Source organism: Scaptodrosophila lebanonensis, unplaced genomic scaffold (genome assembly GCF_003285725.1).
Source record: "Scaptodrosophila lebanonensis strain 11010-0011.00,11010-0021.00 unplaced genomic scaffold, SlebRS2 tig00000061-arrow-pilon, whole genome shotgun sequence".
Lineage (NCBI taxonomy): Eukaryota > Metazoa > Arthropoda > Insecta > Diptera > Drosophilidae > Scaptodrosophila > Scaptodrosophila lebanonensis.
This window is the reverse complement of record NW_022060554.1, coordinates 3512135-3529573: the sequence shown is the minus strand read 5'-3', so window position 1 is coordinate 3529573 and position 17439 is coordinate 3512135. Positions and strand designations below refer to the sequence as shown.

General features: G+C 36.7%; 1 protein-coding gene across 1 annotated transcript in view; it reads left to right on the top strand.

Moving 5' to 3' along the window:
* Positions 1 to 17439, top strand: part of LOC115624964 (CUGBP Elav-like family member 4) — a 247570-nt gene that overhangs the window by 128089 nt on the left and 102042 nt on the right. The window contains exon 3 of the mRNA XM_030519819.1: positions 12190 to 12324. Coding sequence (XP_030375679.1) covers positions 12190 to 12324 — 135 coding nt within the window. The remainder of the gene's footprint in view (positions 1 to 12189; positions 12325 to 17439) is intronic.

The window sequence follows — 17439 nt, the reverse complement described above, 5'->3', positions numbered from 1 at the left end:
ACACTCGCACACAGAACAAGCAACAGTTCGTGTCGATATGTGCGGTTCTCTACGTACGGTTGAAAAAGTAAAGAGAAACATGCATGCATATGTACATACATATGTTATAATTTTGATGCTCTAACACATAGAGCATCCGACACATGCCCATCTCTAGCATCTCATCTGATCGCATATTTACAGCGACTTACCGTTTTAGTATTAGCTAACAACGCTAAAAATGTATTCTCAACAAATCCGTTAAACCTATTTTGTGAGTGTATTCATGCGATTTACAAAAGCAGAAACACACCTTTTACATCCACAACAATTATATTTGGAATTGAAGACACAAATTAGTGTTGAATTAAAAAATGTAATACATACTTATATATGTATGTATGTATGCATATAGGCGGATAACGCCTGCATGAAAAATTTAAATGTATGTACATATCAGCGTTGCCGAACGCTCCAATTTTGGCGGGACATCCCGATTTAAAAATCTAAATTAAATGTCCAGCGTCGGACTTTTCGGGGATAACTCGACCGTGCGTACAACATGCTGAGAAAGCACACAGTTAAGTCAGGACTGGCATTCCGCCCGGTGCGTAACGAAGATATGTATGTACATATGTATGTATGTACGTATAACCATACATGGTACTTATTGTACTATATTTGCTTTTGGAAAATGAACTCTTTAAAAAACTTTAGAGAGCGTCGAAAGAAGAATATCATATAGTAAATAAACTTATAATTATAAGCACATTTTACTTAGTCCAGCAAAGACGGGCAAGACCTGTTACTAATTCATAATTTAGCTTCATAATTGAACAATCATGATGAAACTTTGTTAAGTATGTTTACTGACACACAGATCTAACTACAAAATTTTAAATCAAAATTCCAAGAATTACGAGAGTTATGGAAAATCATGAGTAGCCGGGGTGGGGGGTGTAGAATGTTGAATGAAAAAAGCAAATTTGACCTGCTTAAGTCTTAGGGAAACCTGGATACTAAGCTTGCTGGTCCTAGTTCTTGTACCTTCTGAGATCCTTGCGCTCATACAAACGCACAAAATTGGTATACCCAAAATATAAAAATATTAAAAGGTGTGGATAAGCGCTTGAAGTCGATTCGAAAAATATAAATATTTCAATTAGTTTAGTGTTCCAAGAAACATTTTACAGTATCACAATATACATGCATGCAATTGAAAGAAATTTGTGTGATTTTAATGGCTTACGGTCATGGTGAATAACCGTTGTTGACAAAATGCAAAATATGTCAAATATGCTTAAAGTTCGTAGCTCATAAACATGGAGGAAGCTTAAATTTTACGACACACACAGTGAAGGATATAAAATGTCTAAATTATTACTTTGGAATACATTTTGGCGAGGGGTACCTCTTGGAAGAGTATGGAGTATTTATTCGAGTATTTATTTGAGACCAAATTTAGAATACAAGTCAAAAATCAACATATATTCAATCAAAGACAACATAAGCGTGCATTTCTCCATGTTCATTATAGTCCCTTTTTCTTAATATACTTACATATACTTGTATTATGCTGATTGTTGTTTTTGTGTAATGTCGTGAAATAAAATATAGTTTTCAGTTATACTTTAATAAAATAAAATTTTTATATCTCTGTGTTGTTCTTTGATGTTGTTCGTAAATACTATAAAACCGTCAAGTAGTAGTTATTATATATATATATATATAATGTATATATATATATATATATATATATGTAAGAAACTACATTTAAAAGGAAATACATATTTCCTAATCAACTTTGAAACAGAGATAAAAAGTTTTATTTATTCTTATCTGTTATGTCTTTTTCTACTCTTCTCTTTTTTGCGCCACCTTAACACGAAAATCATTGTATAAAAGCCCAAAACTAAAACAAAATTGGGATATGAAACTGATTTGGTCTTAGCGCGGATGTTGCACAAATCGAAATGGAGGCGCTGATATGGTCCAGAACGTTACTTGGAATGTAAAACGCCACCAATGTACCGTATATGGTGATAACAATAATTACTCCCTTTATGTATTTTGTTAAAACAGTTGTATAGTTTCAGCCGTTCAACAAACATCCATAAAAAGTGTGTAGCGAATGCATGTAAGTGCGTCTATTATGACAATATATGTATGTATATACATGTACGTGTATATGGTTACGTCTACAATCAAAACCCAACTCAATAATCCATATTAGGCACTTCACTTAGTAAATTTTTAGGAATCATGTCAAAAATAACACAAAACTTTAACTGTAGAAATCAGTGTGATTTAAGATAAATCTTGCGAAACCGTCTCTTAAGGATTAAAGGGGGCATCTTGTAAAAAGTGGTTTATGTATTTTTTATACAACTTAATACATGAAATATAATAAATTTTCCAATGGCCAACAGAGTGCCGTTTTCTTTAGAAAAAGAACACAACATGATATTAGAACAGTTAAAAAAGCTAAAGTCGGGTATCCCGACTTTGAAATACTTTGTACATATGTTTAGAATAATTATAGAAATTAAAAAATTAAGATAATTAAAGGGTGTATAATTGCACATTTACAAAGCAATTGCGTGTATGTGAGCGTATGAATATCTATGCGCGTCTATTCGTGTCCGTGTGCACATGTAATGTCATCTTGATACACAAGTACGTTAGGTATACCACTCAAAATCGATTCCATTGTCTTTTGAAATATAGACGCTGCTGGTTTGGAGTTAAATGGAAGTCTTTTCATTTTCAGTGTACCTATGTGTGTACTCCAAGTACAAAGCTGTTGCGATTTTTCATCTAATAAAAGTTGATTGTATGCATTCGACAGATCTAGTTTTGAAAACATTTGACCGCCACTTAATGCTGCAAATATTTCTTCTATGCGTGGTAAGGGATATTTGTAATCTACTAACCACTTGTTAATTGTAACCTTATAATCACCACATATTCTGAGTTTGCCATCCGGCTTTAATATTGGTACTAATGGTGTACCCCTGAGTGATCAACTTGTTCTAAAATGCCTTTTTTAATTAGATCATTTAATTCAGTTTCAACTTTGCTCTTCCAAGCAAGAGGAATGCTACGTGGTTTGAAAAATATGGGTTTAGCATTGATATCAATCGGTAATGAAATTTCACCTAAACTGAACGTTCCAAGTGTGGTATCAAACAAATTTTTAAACTCACTTTTAATCTGTTCTGCAATATTCTGAGTATTTATGCTATTCACTTGACTGAATTCAAATTTAAACTCTCTAAGGAAATCTCTACCTAGAATGGCTTGACTATTACCTTGAGTAACAATTATTTTTAAAGGTTTCGTGGTCCCGTTGTATGTTATATTTGCACAAAACTCACCAATTGTTTTAATTATATCGCCAGTGTAACTTATGAACTTGGTATTACAATGCTCAAGTCTTTTGCGTTGATTCACATCAAGAAGCTTCTGAGGGAACAATGTGCATGGAGGCCCAGTATCAACTGCTATATCCATTGTACAATTATCAATATTTACTGACAAAGTATAAGTGTTGTGGTTATTCGCTGTAGCTAAACTGTAAACAGAGAAATCATTGACAGAATTTATGCTAAAATTGTTAACATAATTTATATTCTTATCTCTATTTCTGCATATGTTCGCAAGGTGCCCAATCTTACCGCAATTGTGGCATTCGCTATTCTTAAAGCGACACGAGTTTGAGCTGTGATTGCACCAACCACAATGTGAACATGTGATTTTCTCGTTCTGCTGCTGCCTTACGTTCTTCTTGTAGTTGTTGTTGTTGCTGCTGCCCGCTGCCTTCTCGTTGCTTCGGCTGCCGCTGTTGTTGTTGTTGCTACGTCTGGTAGTACTGAGACCGTTACTTCTGCGCTGCCCTTTGTGCCGTACTTCGTTGACTGCATTCATGTTTGAAGTTTCAGTTGCCTTTGCGATGACCTTCGTTTCCATAATTGTGGCTTTACGTAATGCGTTTGTCAAGGTTAGGGACTCATCTTCCTCACATAATTTGTCGAAAATATTTTCTGGAAGCCCGGTGACAAAGCGATCCAACACAAAGTCGTCCAAATTTGAACCAAATTTACAATTAATGGCCAGTTGCTTAACTTTAGCAAACCATTGGGACACGTTTTCAGAGTCACTTTTGACTGCGACATAAAATTTTTTACGCTCATTAAAAACAATTGTTGTTGTACTGTTGTACTAAATTTTATTCAATTCGGTCAATTCTAAGAAAGGTTATTAGCAAAACAAATTCTCGCCAGTACAACCCCCCCAAACTGCAGCAACAAGTTCGCTCTTCTTCTTCCTCTTTTTGCTGCTGCTATGGGCGCATATAACTCAGTGACGGAAGTTTACATGGGTACAGGGTATTACACTGTCGGGCTTGCTCGACTGTAGCGTTCTCTCTTGTTTTACTTCCTCCTCTTCGCACTTTATTTCACACAAATGAATCTCCAGTTTTTCTTTCCAAATGCACCATGATTCCGTTGCATACGAGAACTCTGGTAGCGTTGCCGTTTGTAATAACGTAGTAGTAGTAACTGCAGCTTGTGTCATTTTAAACAAATGTATGTATTTACAATTGTTAGCATTAAAGTTTTTAAGTATTGACACGTGTTTTATGTATGAACAATTAACTGAGCATATGTACGCTTCGCACTTCTTTTTCTTTTTTTTTTTTATCTCGTCGCCAATTATGTAGTGTCTTACACGCTGTTTCTAGTAGAAGTGTGTACGTGGTGTTAGCTTTACAATAAAACCTTAATTAGATTTCGATTAATACTAAACATAATATCCATCACAAATAAAACATCCTAAACTGTTATATACAAATGGGCTATATATCAAGTTTAGTCGGTCTAAAATTGTTCGTTACACTAGTATTAAGTTTCTTACTTCGTCAAGAGGTTTCTGGTTAAATGTATGTGTTGGCAAAATAAATAGAAAAGAAAGCAACCATAAAGAATTCTCCAACAGTGAACAACCACCGCAGGATAGATTACTGGCTTTTTCATTCCACATGGAAGACTTGAAAACTTTTATGTGTTTGAAATGAAAATGCTATGTGGCATTAACATTATCCCTGACGCGTCACTACTTAAAATAAAAATTTCTATTTTTTTATAACGTCGCGTTTAAAAAGAGACGAGCACATCAGCAGGCAATAGCCAAGTACCTTTTGCCGCTCGACACTTTTATGGCCAATTTCTGGCGGTTACCCGTTGCAACCGCAGCGCGCAGTCAATTTGAAGTCAAGCTACGGTGGCGGCGACTGCACCAGAAAATGATAATCCGGGGTCATAAAAAAATTTTTACTTTATATTGACTTTTAGTGTGATAGTCGCTGTACCCGCCGCAATTTTTACTCAGGAGACAAAGCTAAGGTGTAGCCGGCACATAAAATGTTAATGGCATGTCAAGATTGCCGCACTGCCAGCTGAAAATTTATTGCCACTTTCAATGCAAATGCTTAAAAAAGCTTCGTCACTCCAAGCTATATGCCCCGACTGGCGCATTCAATTCCATTCTTTCGTCGACACGCTTTTCAATTTTAATTTGGCAGGCGGGCGGGCAACCAAAGCAAACCCAACACAAAAGTCACACAAAAGTTTATCCTTTTCAATATTAATTAACACTTCAATACCACAAGAGCGGCTACAGAGGCAGTAGCTTTGCAAACTTTTGCTATTGGTAGTTGACGCCTATGCCAACTCTTCTTTGTCTTGGTACACTCAAACAAAATGTGTCTTCTACTTATATTTTAAGAAATCGCGCTGAAATTTAAAATGAGTGCACTTCTCCCTGCAGCCAAAAATCTTCTGTGCGATTTTTTTCTTTGCCAATTTGTAATCTGGGGTACTCGTACTTAACATGTAAAACAAGAAAGGAACGCTAAGTTCAAGGGGGGTCATCTCTTATATACCCTGTACCACCCCACAAAAAAAAGCAATTAAAAAAAATAATTAATTCATTGACTTAAAATTTCAACATCATAAATTGACATCAGAATCGTGTCTATGCGTGCTTGTATGCAGTAAAATTAGTCAAAGCAGCAACAACAACAATAGCTGCCTGTAGAGCTTGGGCATAACTTCGGCAGAGATTATGTTTATGGCTATGACTTTCTTCAGATCTGACCTAAGGAGAATCTAGATACCAAGTTTGGTTATTCTAGCTCTTGTACTTTCTGAGATCTGAGTTCATACAGACCGGCGGACCGACGGATAGTCGGACAAACGGACATGGGTAAATCGACTCGCATTGTCATCCTGATCAAGAATATACATATATACTTTGTAGGGTCTGCCACGCCTCCTTCTGCCTGTTCCATACATTCGTTCAAAACTAGTATACCCTTTCACCCTTTGGGTATATAAAAATTAAATAGAAAACCCAACAAAATAGTTTAAAAACAAATAGTATAGGTATAAAACAATCAATAAATTTATAATGACTTCTTATTTTAAGAAATATAATTAATTCTTTGGCCAAAGCTCAATTAATATTTGTAAAACACATGTTTTATGAAATATTAGTTTTCAAAACTAGGACCAATTACTTTTTGTTCTACTTAAATAGCAATCAACCGAAATTTAATAAAACACCTAGCTTTTTTTGAAGTGTTTTTTGACTTCGGTACAATTTCCGTTGGTGAAGCAAACTTTCATTGGAATGCAAAATGCCTAAAAATGTCATTATATAAGCCCTTTCGGCACAACTCCCACCGTCCACGTCTGCCCAACTTGGCTGTAAATACTAATTCACACTGACACTAATTAACAATTAGGCGCATTTTAGCGCGTTTTCGCCATGCCAAGGATAGCCCAGCTGTCGGGCCCAATGCGACTCCATTCAAGTCTGCCATGACTTCAGAGAACTTTTGAACTACTTACAACGCTAATAACTAATTTACTTCTTACGATGCTGCCCGTGTGCCTTTCTCCTTTGTCTTAGTTGCAACATCCCCATCAAGGGACGTCCGCACTACATGTCATTCGCACTCTGTCATCAAAAGCCCCTTTAACTCAGCGCCTTTGTGTTCCTGTACCGCTCTGAGTCGTCCCCAGCCTATGCTCAACTTTCCGTTATTACTGTAAATTTCAGTTGACTGCCTGACAAATAAACTGTGCACGCTTAAAGGCTGAAAGACACCCAAAGGATTTTGCTACAATAACACCAACAAAACTGTCAGGCCAGGCAGGAAGACTGTCTGGTAGCTCCGGTTGGTCTTGGTGCGACGTCTTAGGCGACTCAGAGATATTACCAGACATATATAAACGTCATACAAGGCTTCGTTTGACGGCAATGGCGGCGGGGAGGCGTTTTTGACAATTGCCAAACAATTGTCGACAGCATCGCCATCGTCAGACCTCCAAACCAACAACAGTTTCGTGTAGCCGCCGTTGTGGGAGTCATAAAGGAAAAATTTAGCTTATTTGCTGTATAAATACTGACACTTTGTCGGCTGTACGGCACTGAACAGACTAAATGAGTAGCAAATGCTTCAAGTTGCTTTAGATTTGTAAGGTATAATGCCAAGAGCAAATATTTATAGCACCTTTTCTATTTAAACCAATAGTTAAAGAAACACATTCTTTTATCGTGATGGTTGTAATTGCCAATTGATTGTCAAATACTGTTATAATTCTACAATCATGGTTATAATAATATTAATCGGGCGCACTTTCGAGTTTTTGTCATTTGATATGCATTAGCCTATACGTAACATCCACAAGGCACACGCATTTTCAATTTCCATTTCCTACCTAAGCAAATAAAATTTCGAAAATTTAAAGCAGAATAAACATGGCCAAGCCCGAGCTTTCACGTTCCACACATTATAAGAAGCGACCATGCGTCGCTTTACTGGACTTCCTTCATTATAAGAATTATTTTTAATGTTTAAATAATTTGATTGGTATTTTCAGCTATGCTATACGCGATATTCTTGGACGTATCGGTATGAATAATAATAATCATTTTTCCAAAAAAATTTTCCACCAGTATTCTTATAATACTTAATCTATTCGATGTATGTATCTGATATAACATGGGATTCTCAAATTTAATGGAGAGTCAGCTGAGATGTTAGCCAAAATAACTAAACAAGCGTTTTGTGCAGTTGCCCGGTGGTGTGTTTGCCACTAAAAACTCATTTGCTACGCTTCTTGTCAGCACTTCAAAAGAATTCGCAAAATATATTCAAATCGCTTTGGTAAGCTTTCACCGACGACTAATCCTCAGACGCTCATTAGCAACCATTAAATGTCAATTTACATGTCAATTGGCAAGGGGTGCCCAAAAAAGTCGAGCACAGCAGCAGATACGTATGAGAAGCGGCGTCAGGATCCATTTGGCGCCGCTTAGTCAGCAACTTTCTATTTAGTTTCTTTTACCGTGTGTTATTGCATTTTCTGTATAATTTATACACCTTGGTTGGTGGATTGTTTTTACCTTTGCTATATTTAAAACACAATTACTTGTCTAGCGCAGCTCGAGCTCACTGCGCTTTTTGTGTCCTATTCCCCCGGGCGAGGATAAGCCAAAACATAACATGCAACAATTAGTGGGTACAGTGGCCCTATCGCTGTGACTTTCCCGGACCTTTACATATATAAAACAAAAGTTGCCGTACCATGTGGTTAACTAATTTAATTTTATTTTTTTATTTTTGCCAAGCAGCATCAAAGACAACGACACATTAATGACTTCTTCTGCTTTGGTAACAGCCGAGGCATAAAATAAAACCTAAAAACTGCTGCACAAAGTTCACATGTCCGCCAAGTCCTTCTCACACTCATCCTCATTCAAGTGACATGCTGTACGGCTGGCAGCAGTGGCACTAAAAAGAGCCACTTAACTTGTCTATATGAGCCTAATGGCCTTTAATATTATTTTCACTGCTTTGCCGTGCTTTCCGCAACTCCTCTCTTAGCCACTCTCCTTATGCTACGAGCTCCTGGATAGCTGACTGTTGCCGAGACGACGTCGGAAAAGAATCACAGAGTACTGTGTGTGCATTTTATGCCGGCCTCAATCCTCGTAATTGTGGAAAATTGCTGCAACAGCGGCTAAACATTGTGCAAATCCTTTGCTTTTTTTGGGACAGGGCCAGCGACAACAGACGCCCGACGACCTTCTAGCTAGGACCGTTCGACCTATGCAGCGTTGTTTTTTTTACATTGCCCGCTTTTTGGCGCCACAACTGTTAACAGGCAGTTGAACTATGCCATTTCATATGTACAGCAGGCGCCACAAAGCATGCTACACTATTTTTGCTTCACTTACCTGCGCCTTGTTACCTTTCGCTCCACGTGCCTTACATTTTTATTAAGCCCGACTGGTGCGCTTGCTGACTGGTTAGCGGCCCCGGCAACCCTTTTTGTCCAGAGTGTTCTTGGTGCTTTTGCTTTTTCCATTGCCGTTGCTTTCGGTTTTCCTGCTGTTGATGTCACTTGAACCCTAGCGTCTTTTGGGCTGTAGTTGCCCTTTGTTTAGCATGCCAGAGGCGTTGTTTGGCTTATTGCACGTGCTTAGCCCGAACCAAGCGAAAGCCCCAAAGCCATTAGGCTTACCCGGACACACAAAGACAATTGCCTACAGCTGCATAGCTATGTGCGCCAACTAACGTGCCGTACTAGTTATTTTAAACTTCGATTGCTTTTCCCGCTTTAACGCCGAAGCTGTCAAGCATTTCCACTTGTTTCTTGTGTACATTTTCTTGGCAATTGGTTGCACTTATCATGATAAATATGCCAATAAAAGGCATTGTCAATTTAAAGGTATTATGTATGTATACATATATATACATATATATATGCACACATCATTTATATATAATTATCTACTGTTGTTTAAAATTTTATCCAATTCGGTCAATTCTAAGAAAAGTTATTAGCGAAACAAATTCTCTCCAGTGCAAATGTGCAAAGTTTGGTTTAGGTAGCATTTGAAATGTGGACGTTATTGACAAAATTCTGTAGCGGGTGAAGGGGGGGGGGATTTAATAAATTTAAAAATAAAATAAACTCGTCCTTTCTCGGACCTAGGAGAATCTGGATACCAACTTTGGTTATTCTAAATTTTATAGTTTCTGAGATCCTTGCGTTGATTCAGACAGACGGACGGACATGTCTAGATCGATTTCTCTCGTCATGCTGATTCAGAATATACATACCGTATGGGGTCGGAGATGCTTCCTTCTGCATGTTTCATACTTTGCACAAATCTAATATACCCTTTTTACCCTACGGGTACAGGGTATAAAAAAAAACATGTAGATAAGCTAAAGTCGGGTGTCCCGACTTTAAAATACTCTGTATATTTGTTTAGAATAATAAGAAATTGAAAAAAAAAAATTTGATCGACTTTACCTCTCTCGGTATTCGAACTCACGTATAGGGTGCATATTTGCACATTTACATAGAAACTGCGTCTATGTGAATGTATGCACCTCTAAGCGTGTCCATTCGTGTCTGTGAGCATGTTTGCAGTCAACCAAAGCACCAACATCAGCTGCAGTTATGGCTATAACTTTCTGTCAAATCGGCCTATTATAATGGAACTGTACATACGGACGCATAATCACTGAGTTAAAAATTCCAAGAATTACGGGAGTTATGGAAAATCACGGATTAAGTGGGAGATAAGTGGGAGAAATTCAGAAAAATATAACAAACTTGCACAGCGTACACAAATAAGGCATCTTTGTGCAGAATTTGGTGTCTCTAGCTCTTATAGTATCTGAGATCCAGGTGTTCATACGAACAGACAGACGGATGGACAGACTGACAGACAGACAGACAAGACTAGATCAACTCGTCTTGTCATGCTGATCAAGAATATACATATATACTTTGTGGGGTCTGCCACGCCTCCTTCTGCCTGTTACATTTTTCACCTCCCCTAAGCTGAATATACTCTTATACATTTCATGTACAGAGTATAAAAAAGGTCGAGCGGGGTTTTACAAGGATTATATTTTTTTGGGTACTGGGGTATTTCTATTTTGGGCTTGCTCGAGTTTAATATTCTTATTCTTCTTCTTGCAACCCAACGACTACAAAAAAACCGTTCAATACTATGAAAACACGAATAATTGTATTTAGCCGTATACTTTTTCCTGACCAAGGATCAATCTAGACATGTCCGTCCGTCTGTCGGTCCGTAGGGATGCACTTCTGGATTTCGGAAATGGCTGAACCTACATTAACCAAACTTGGTATGTAAAGTCTCCTAATCCCTAGGAAACATGAACTAATTTCATTTTTGTATTTAGTGATTTTCATACATAGTCTTTACTTCATTTCCAGTATTGACTAAAAATCGTTTTATTTCTGTGTTTATTTTGAATATTCAGCTTCTTAGAAACGGATTGGGTGTTTTAAACAGCTGTTTGTGGCGTGTCTGTATTAGTTTTTGTTATATTTATATTTAATTGATAGCTGTTGTAAGAATGTGCAATTTTAGATTTATTCAAACAATAAGTTCATATATAGTTCCACAGTTTTACTAAATATCACCGATTTGTATCTTCTTTTCTTTCCTTTTTATGTAACACTTGTTCATGCTCTATAAATAAACACTAAATTTTTAAATAAAACAAAAATGCTCTTCAAAATTGGCAAAATTGGAATACTGGCCATAAATCCATATACGTATTTTTTTTGTCTGACTATTTTTTTCATGAATTTGCATTTTCTTGGTACTTACTTACCATTTACCGTTTTTTTATTTTTGGCTTCTACCATTTTAAAATGAACAAACAAAATATATTACGTATTGGAATAAAACAAAAACGTAACGCAACATAATAATGCCCAAAATTACTAAATGTTGTTTCGTTTATATTTTAATTTTTGTGCTTTTGCGGTTATTGCCTTTCCATTTTATTCGATGTGCCTGCTGGGTTTTCGTTACTCGTTACAAATTGTTGCGTAATGTGTAACCCTATTGCATTCTCACACTCAAAAACACAACCCTCATGTGGCTTGAATTTGGATTTTCATTTCGTACTTTTTTGATACGCCCCCGATAATTCCCAATTTGATTTAACACGTGGTATTCTACTATACTCATAACATTATGTCTTTCTTTTACTTATTTTCTTAACATGACCTTTTCCATATTATGCCTCTTTTGAAAATTAAAAATAAATGTTTAATAAATTAAACAATTCACCAATAAAAGAGCATTTAGATCGCAAACTGTTCGTTGGCATGCTCAGCAAACAACAAACCGAGGACGATGTACGGCAAATTTTTCATCCATTTGGCACTATAGAGGAGTGCACCATATTGCGCGGCCCGGATGGTGCTAGCAAGGGTAAGTACGCAAGATTTTTTAGCCTTCACATCCACATACTATATAGTCGTACGTAAACAAATCTGCTCGTTAATATTATTTGCCTGTCTCGTTAATTTGTCGTTTCCATTTTACTTAGCTGTAGTCATTGCATTATAGTTCTATAATTTATACGGAAGTGGCTAAATTGATTGCGCTGCAAATCTGTTGACACTAGAACCACTCGGAGTGTCTTATTTTTGGCGGAGACCGTCGATAGTATCTATATTAACATTATTTACTTAATTATATTTCAAGGAACGTAATTTCTAGATTAATAAGAAAGGAATGCTAAAGTCGAGCAGGCTCAACTCTTAAATACCCTGTACCACCCCACAAAAAAATAAATTAATTTCATTTAATTAATTAATTAATTTAATTAATTAACTAAATTAAATACAAAATATTCCATACATGCATACATACATTTACATCAGAATCGTGTCTATTCGTGTTTGTGTACTTGTACATATGTATGTATGTGTGCATTGGGCATGGTTATATGGCTATAACTTTCTTTCTGATCAACCTATCATAACGAAATTTGGTACACGGATATATAATTACTGGATGTGTCTACCAAATTTTAGTTTAAAATTCCTAGAATTACGGGAGGTCTAGACAATCTTGAATAGGGGGGGAGTGGGTGGGCGCATCGGGAAAAATGAACAAACTCGTCCTTTCTCGGGCTCAGGAGAATCTGTATACCAAATTTGGTTATTCTAGCTCTTATAGTTTCTGAGATCCTTGCGTTCATACAGATAGACGGACAGACAGACATGGCTATATCGACACGGCTTGTCATGCTGATCAAGAATATATATACTTTGTGGGGTCTGCCACGCCTCCTTCTGTGTGTTACATGTACACTCGCACAAAACTAATATACCCTTGTAGCCTTTGGGTACTGGGTATAAAAATTAATTTAAAAAAAATTTTAATTAAATTAAATATAAAATATTCAACACATGCAATATATTTATGTAGTATATACATACATACTATAAGGGTTTGTACAATTTCAACAGCATACATTTACATCCGAATAGTGTCTATGCGTGTTTGTGTACTTCAGTGTTGACATTTCAGCCTTTTTATACTCTGAAATGTAGGCGTGGCAGACCCCACAAAGTATATATATTCTTGATCAGCATGAAAAGACGAGTCGATTTAGCCCTGTCTGTCCGTCTGTCCGTCTGTCCGTATGATCACCTAGATCTCAGAGACTATAAGAGCTAGAGACACCAAATTTTAAACAAATTTTGCCTTATGTGTGTATTCTATACGAGTTTGTTTTATTTTTTTGATTTTCGCCACCACTTCCCCCCTATGGGGGTTTTCCCGATTTTCCATTCTTATAATCGCCTATATCTCGGAGACTATAAGACCTAGGAACACCAAATTTTAGTCCCAGATGCCTTATGTGAATACGCAGAAAATGTATATTTTGGAATTTCCCTCCCCCCTCTCCCATGCAAATTGCGATTTTTTCTAACTCCCGTAATTCTTGGAATTTCGAAAAAAAATTTTGCAAATACCCCCAAGTTAGTTATTATGTGTCCGTATGCCAAGTTTCACTATGATAGACCGATTTAACAAGAAGTTATAGCCATAAATATATTTGCTGCTGCAGCGCTGCTCAAGCGCTGCTGCAGCGCTGCCCGCGGCTGTTGTTAATGCTAGTGCTTTGGTTGACTGCACACATGTTTACACAGACACGAATAGATGCGCATAGGCATACATACACTCACACAGACGCAATTGCTATGTAAATGTGCAAATATAAACCCCTTACGTGAGTTCGAATACCGAGAGAGGTAAAATCGATCAAATTTTTTTTTTATTTCCTTAATTTTTTATTTTCTATAATTATTGTAAGGAGTATTTCAAAGTCGGGACACCCGACTTTAGCTTTTTTACTTGTTCCGGATAGATCTGTCCTTTTAAAAATTGCATCAGCCTGAAAAAATATCAAACAGCCGCTATCCGGAAATCTATCCTTTTTTGGGCTAACAGCATTTTTCAGCATTTTTATACCCTGTACCCAAAGGGTACAAGGGTATATTAGTTTTGTGCGAGTGCACATGGAACACACAGAAGGAGGCTTGGTAGACCCCACAAAGTATATATATTCTTGAGCAGCATGACAAGTCTGTCTGTATGAACGCAAGGATCTCAGAAAGTATAAGAGCTAGAATAACTAAACTTGGTATACAGGAAATTAATCCAAAGTTTTTATGAAAAATCTACAATTTACATCTGATTAACTTCAAACGTAGTTTGTATACTTCCAAGAGAATTCCAAGAAAAACTGCATACTTGGTTTTTTGAAATTTTTCGTGTAAAAAAAATGTTGGGGCACAAAAGGAAACCGCGTCAACAGCCCACAGCCCAAACGGTAAAAGCTAGGAAGCTGATATTTGGGCTCAAGTATCCTATCATAGTGTAAGTGCCCACTAAGAAGGGATTTTTGAGAATTCGAGCTCCGAAGGGGGGAAATCGAGCTCCAAAGTTTGTATGCAAAATCTACAATTTTCATCTGATTAACTTCAAACTTAGTTTGTATACTCTCAGAAAAATTTCAAGTCCAACTGTATTTTTTTGGGGACTACAATTTTGAATTTTTCCTTTAAAAAAAATGGGGCATAAAAGGAAACCGCGTCAACAGCCCACAGCCCAAACGGCAAGAGCTATGAAGCTGAAATTTGGGCTCAAGGATCCTATCATAGTGAAGGTGCCCACTAAGAAGGGATTTTGGAAAATTCAAGCTCCAAAGGGGGGAAAACGCGCTCCAAAGTTTGTTTGAAAATTCTGCACTTCTGCACCGATCAACTTTAAATTTGATTTTTATAATCTATAAAAGAAATTTGTGGTGGAGCTTGAATTATTGGGGTTTTAATATTTATTCACCTTTTCAAATGAAAAGTTTGTGTTATAAATTTTTTCCGATCGATTTCAAATTTAGGGACTGTAATCTACGTAACTAAATCTACAACTTTGCTTTCAAGGGTTTTCATAATATGCATTTTACAAATGCAGGCAGAACAAACAATACAAAATATCAAACAGTTGGGGACAACTAAGTTTACATACACACACACATATATATAAATTATAAGATGTTATTTAAATTTTCTGTTAATTGCATTCAAACTTCGATGGAATTATTGATTGTATCGACGGATTCAACTATCGATAGTTTTAATGCTCTAGCACATAGAGCATCCGACACATGCCCATCTTTACCGTTAAAGCAAAACACACTTTTTACATTCACAACAATCATATTTGGAATTAGTGTTGAATTACAAAAGTAATACATACGTATGTATGTATATAGGCGGATAACGCCTGCATGAAAAATTTAAATGTATGTACATATCAGCGTTACCGAACGCTCCAATTTTGGTGCAAATATTGAGAACAATGTGAGAATGCAATTAACATGAGTGAAAGCTTAGACTATTGTTTACATATTTTGGGAATTTAACATTTCAGCCAATATTCGTTAATTTTGAGCGTTCTGCTCCGAACAAACGGCGTTACAAAAATCCCCCATTGGGGGGAAGTGGGGGGAAATTCAAAAAAAAACAAGAAAGGAATGCTAAAGTCGAGCAGGCTCAACTCTTAAATACCCTGTACCACCCCACAAAAAAGTAATTAAATTAATTAAATTAAATTAATTAATTAACTAAATTAATTTAATTAATTAACTAAATTAAATATAAAATATTTCATGCATGCATAGATACATTTACATTTACATCAGAATCGTGCGTTATGCGTGTTTGTGTACTTGTACATATGTATGTATGTGTGCATTGGGCCTGGTTATATGGCTATAACTTTCTTTCTGATCATTCTTTCATAATGAAACTTGGTATACGGATATATAATTACTAACCTAATGTGACTACCAAATTTTAGTTCAAAATTCCAAGAATTACGGGAGTTATAGAAAATCTTGAATAGGGGGGGAGTGGGGGGGTGGATCAGAAAAAATGAACAAACTCGTCCTTTCTCGGTCTCAGGAGAATCTGTATACCAAGTTTGGTTATTCTAGCTCTTATACTTTCGGAGATCCTTGCGTTCATACAGACAGACAGACGGACAGACAGACGGACAGACGGTCAGACGGACAGACGGACATGGCTATATCGACTCGGCTTGTCATGCTGATCAAGAATATATATACTTTGTGGGGTCTACCAAGCCTCCTTCTGTGTGTTCCATGTGCACTCGCACAAAACTAATATACCCTTGTACCCTTTGGGTACAGGGTATAAAAAATAATGAACTCGTCCTTTCCCGGACCTAGGAGAATCTGGATACTAACTTTGGTTATCCCAGCTCTTATAGTTTCCGAGATCCTTGCGTTCATCCAAAAGGACGGACGGGCGGATGTGTCTAGATCGATTTCTCTCGGCATGCTGATTCAGAATATATACTTAATGGGGCCGGAGATGCTTTCTTCTGCATGTTACATACTTTGCACAAACCTAATATAGCCTTTATATCCTACGGGTACAGGGTATAATAAAAACCGGGTAAACAGTTCAATTAAAGTTGTTTGCTTTTACCAGAACGGTGACCCGCGTCGTTTTACACGCTTACTATTTGCATTTACATATAGTATGTGTATGCAAATTTGTATGTACGTTTATGTATGTATGTATTTTTTCGGAATAAGTCGAAATGTTCCCGGGTGTATTTTTACTTAAAAATGCCAACACACAAGGGCGCTGGGCGATGGGCGTAAAATAAACAACAACATGGAAGCAACGAAAAGTTTTGTTTGTTTTAATATCCGAGAAGTTTTTAAAAATACCATTTCATTTTATTATGCTAAAACTTTTGGTTTTACACACGTTGCTTGTTTGACTGTGTGTGTTATGTGTATTTTTATGTTGCTTATATTTAGAATATGACTGCCTCTGCCTTTGTTGTATGTATTTTCTGTATGTTGCTGTTTGTTATTGTTTTTTGTTGTTATTTTTGTTGTCTTTTGTTGGCGTTTATTGTTGCCATTTTGATATGCATGGAAGGCGTTGCCGAATGGCGCGGGGGTGATAGTATGCTTGGGGTGGCCTGTGACAC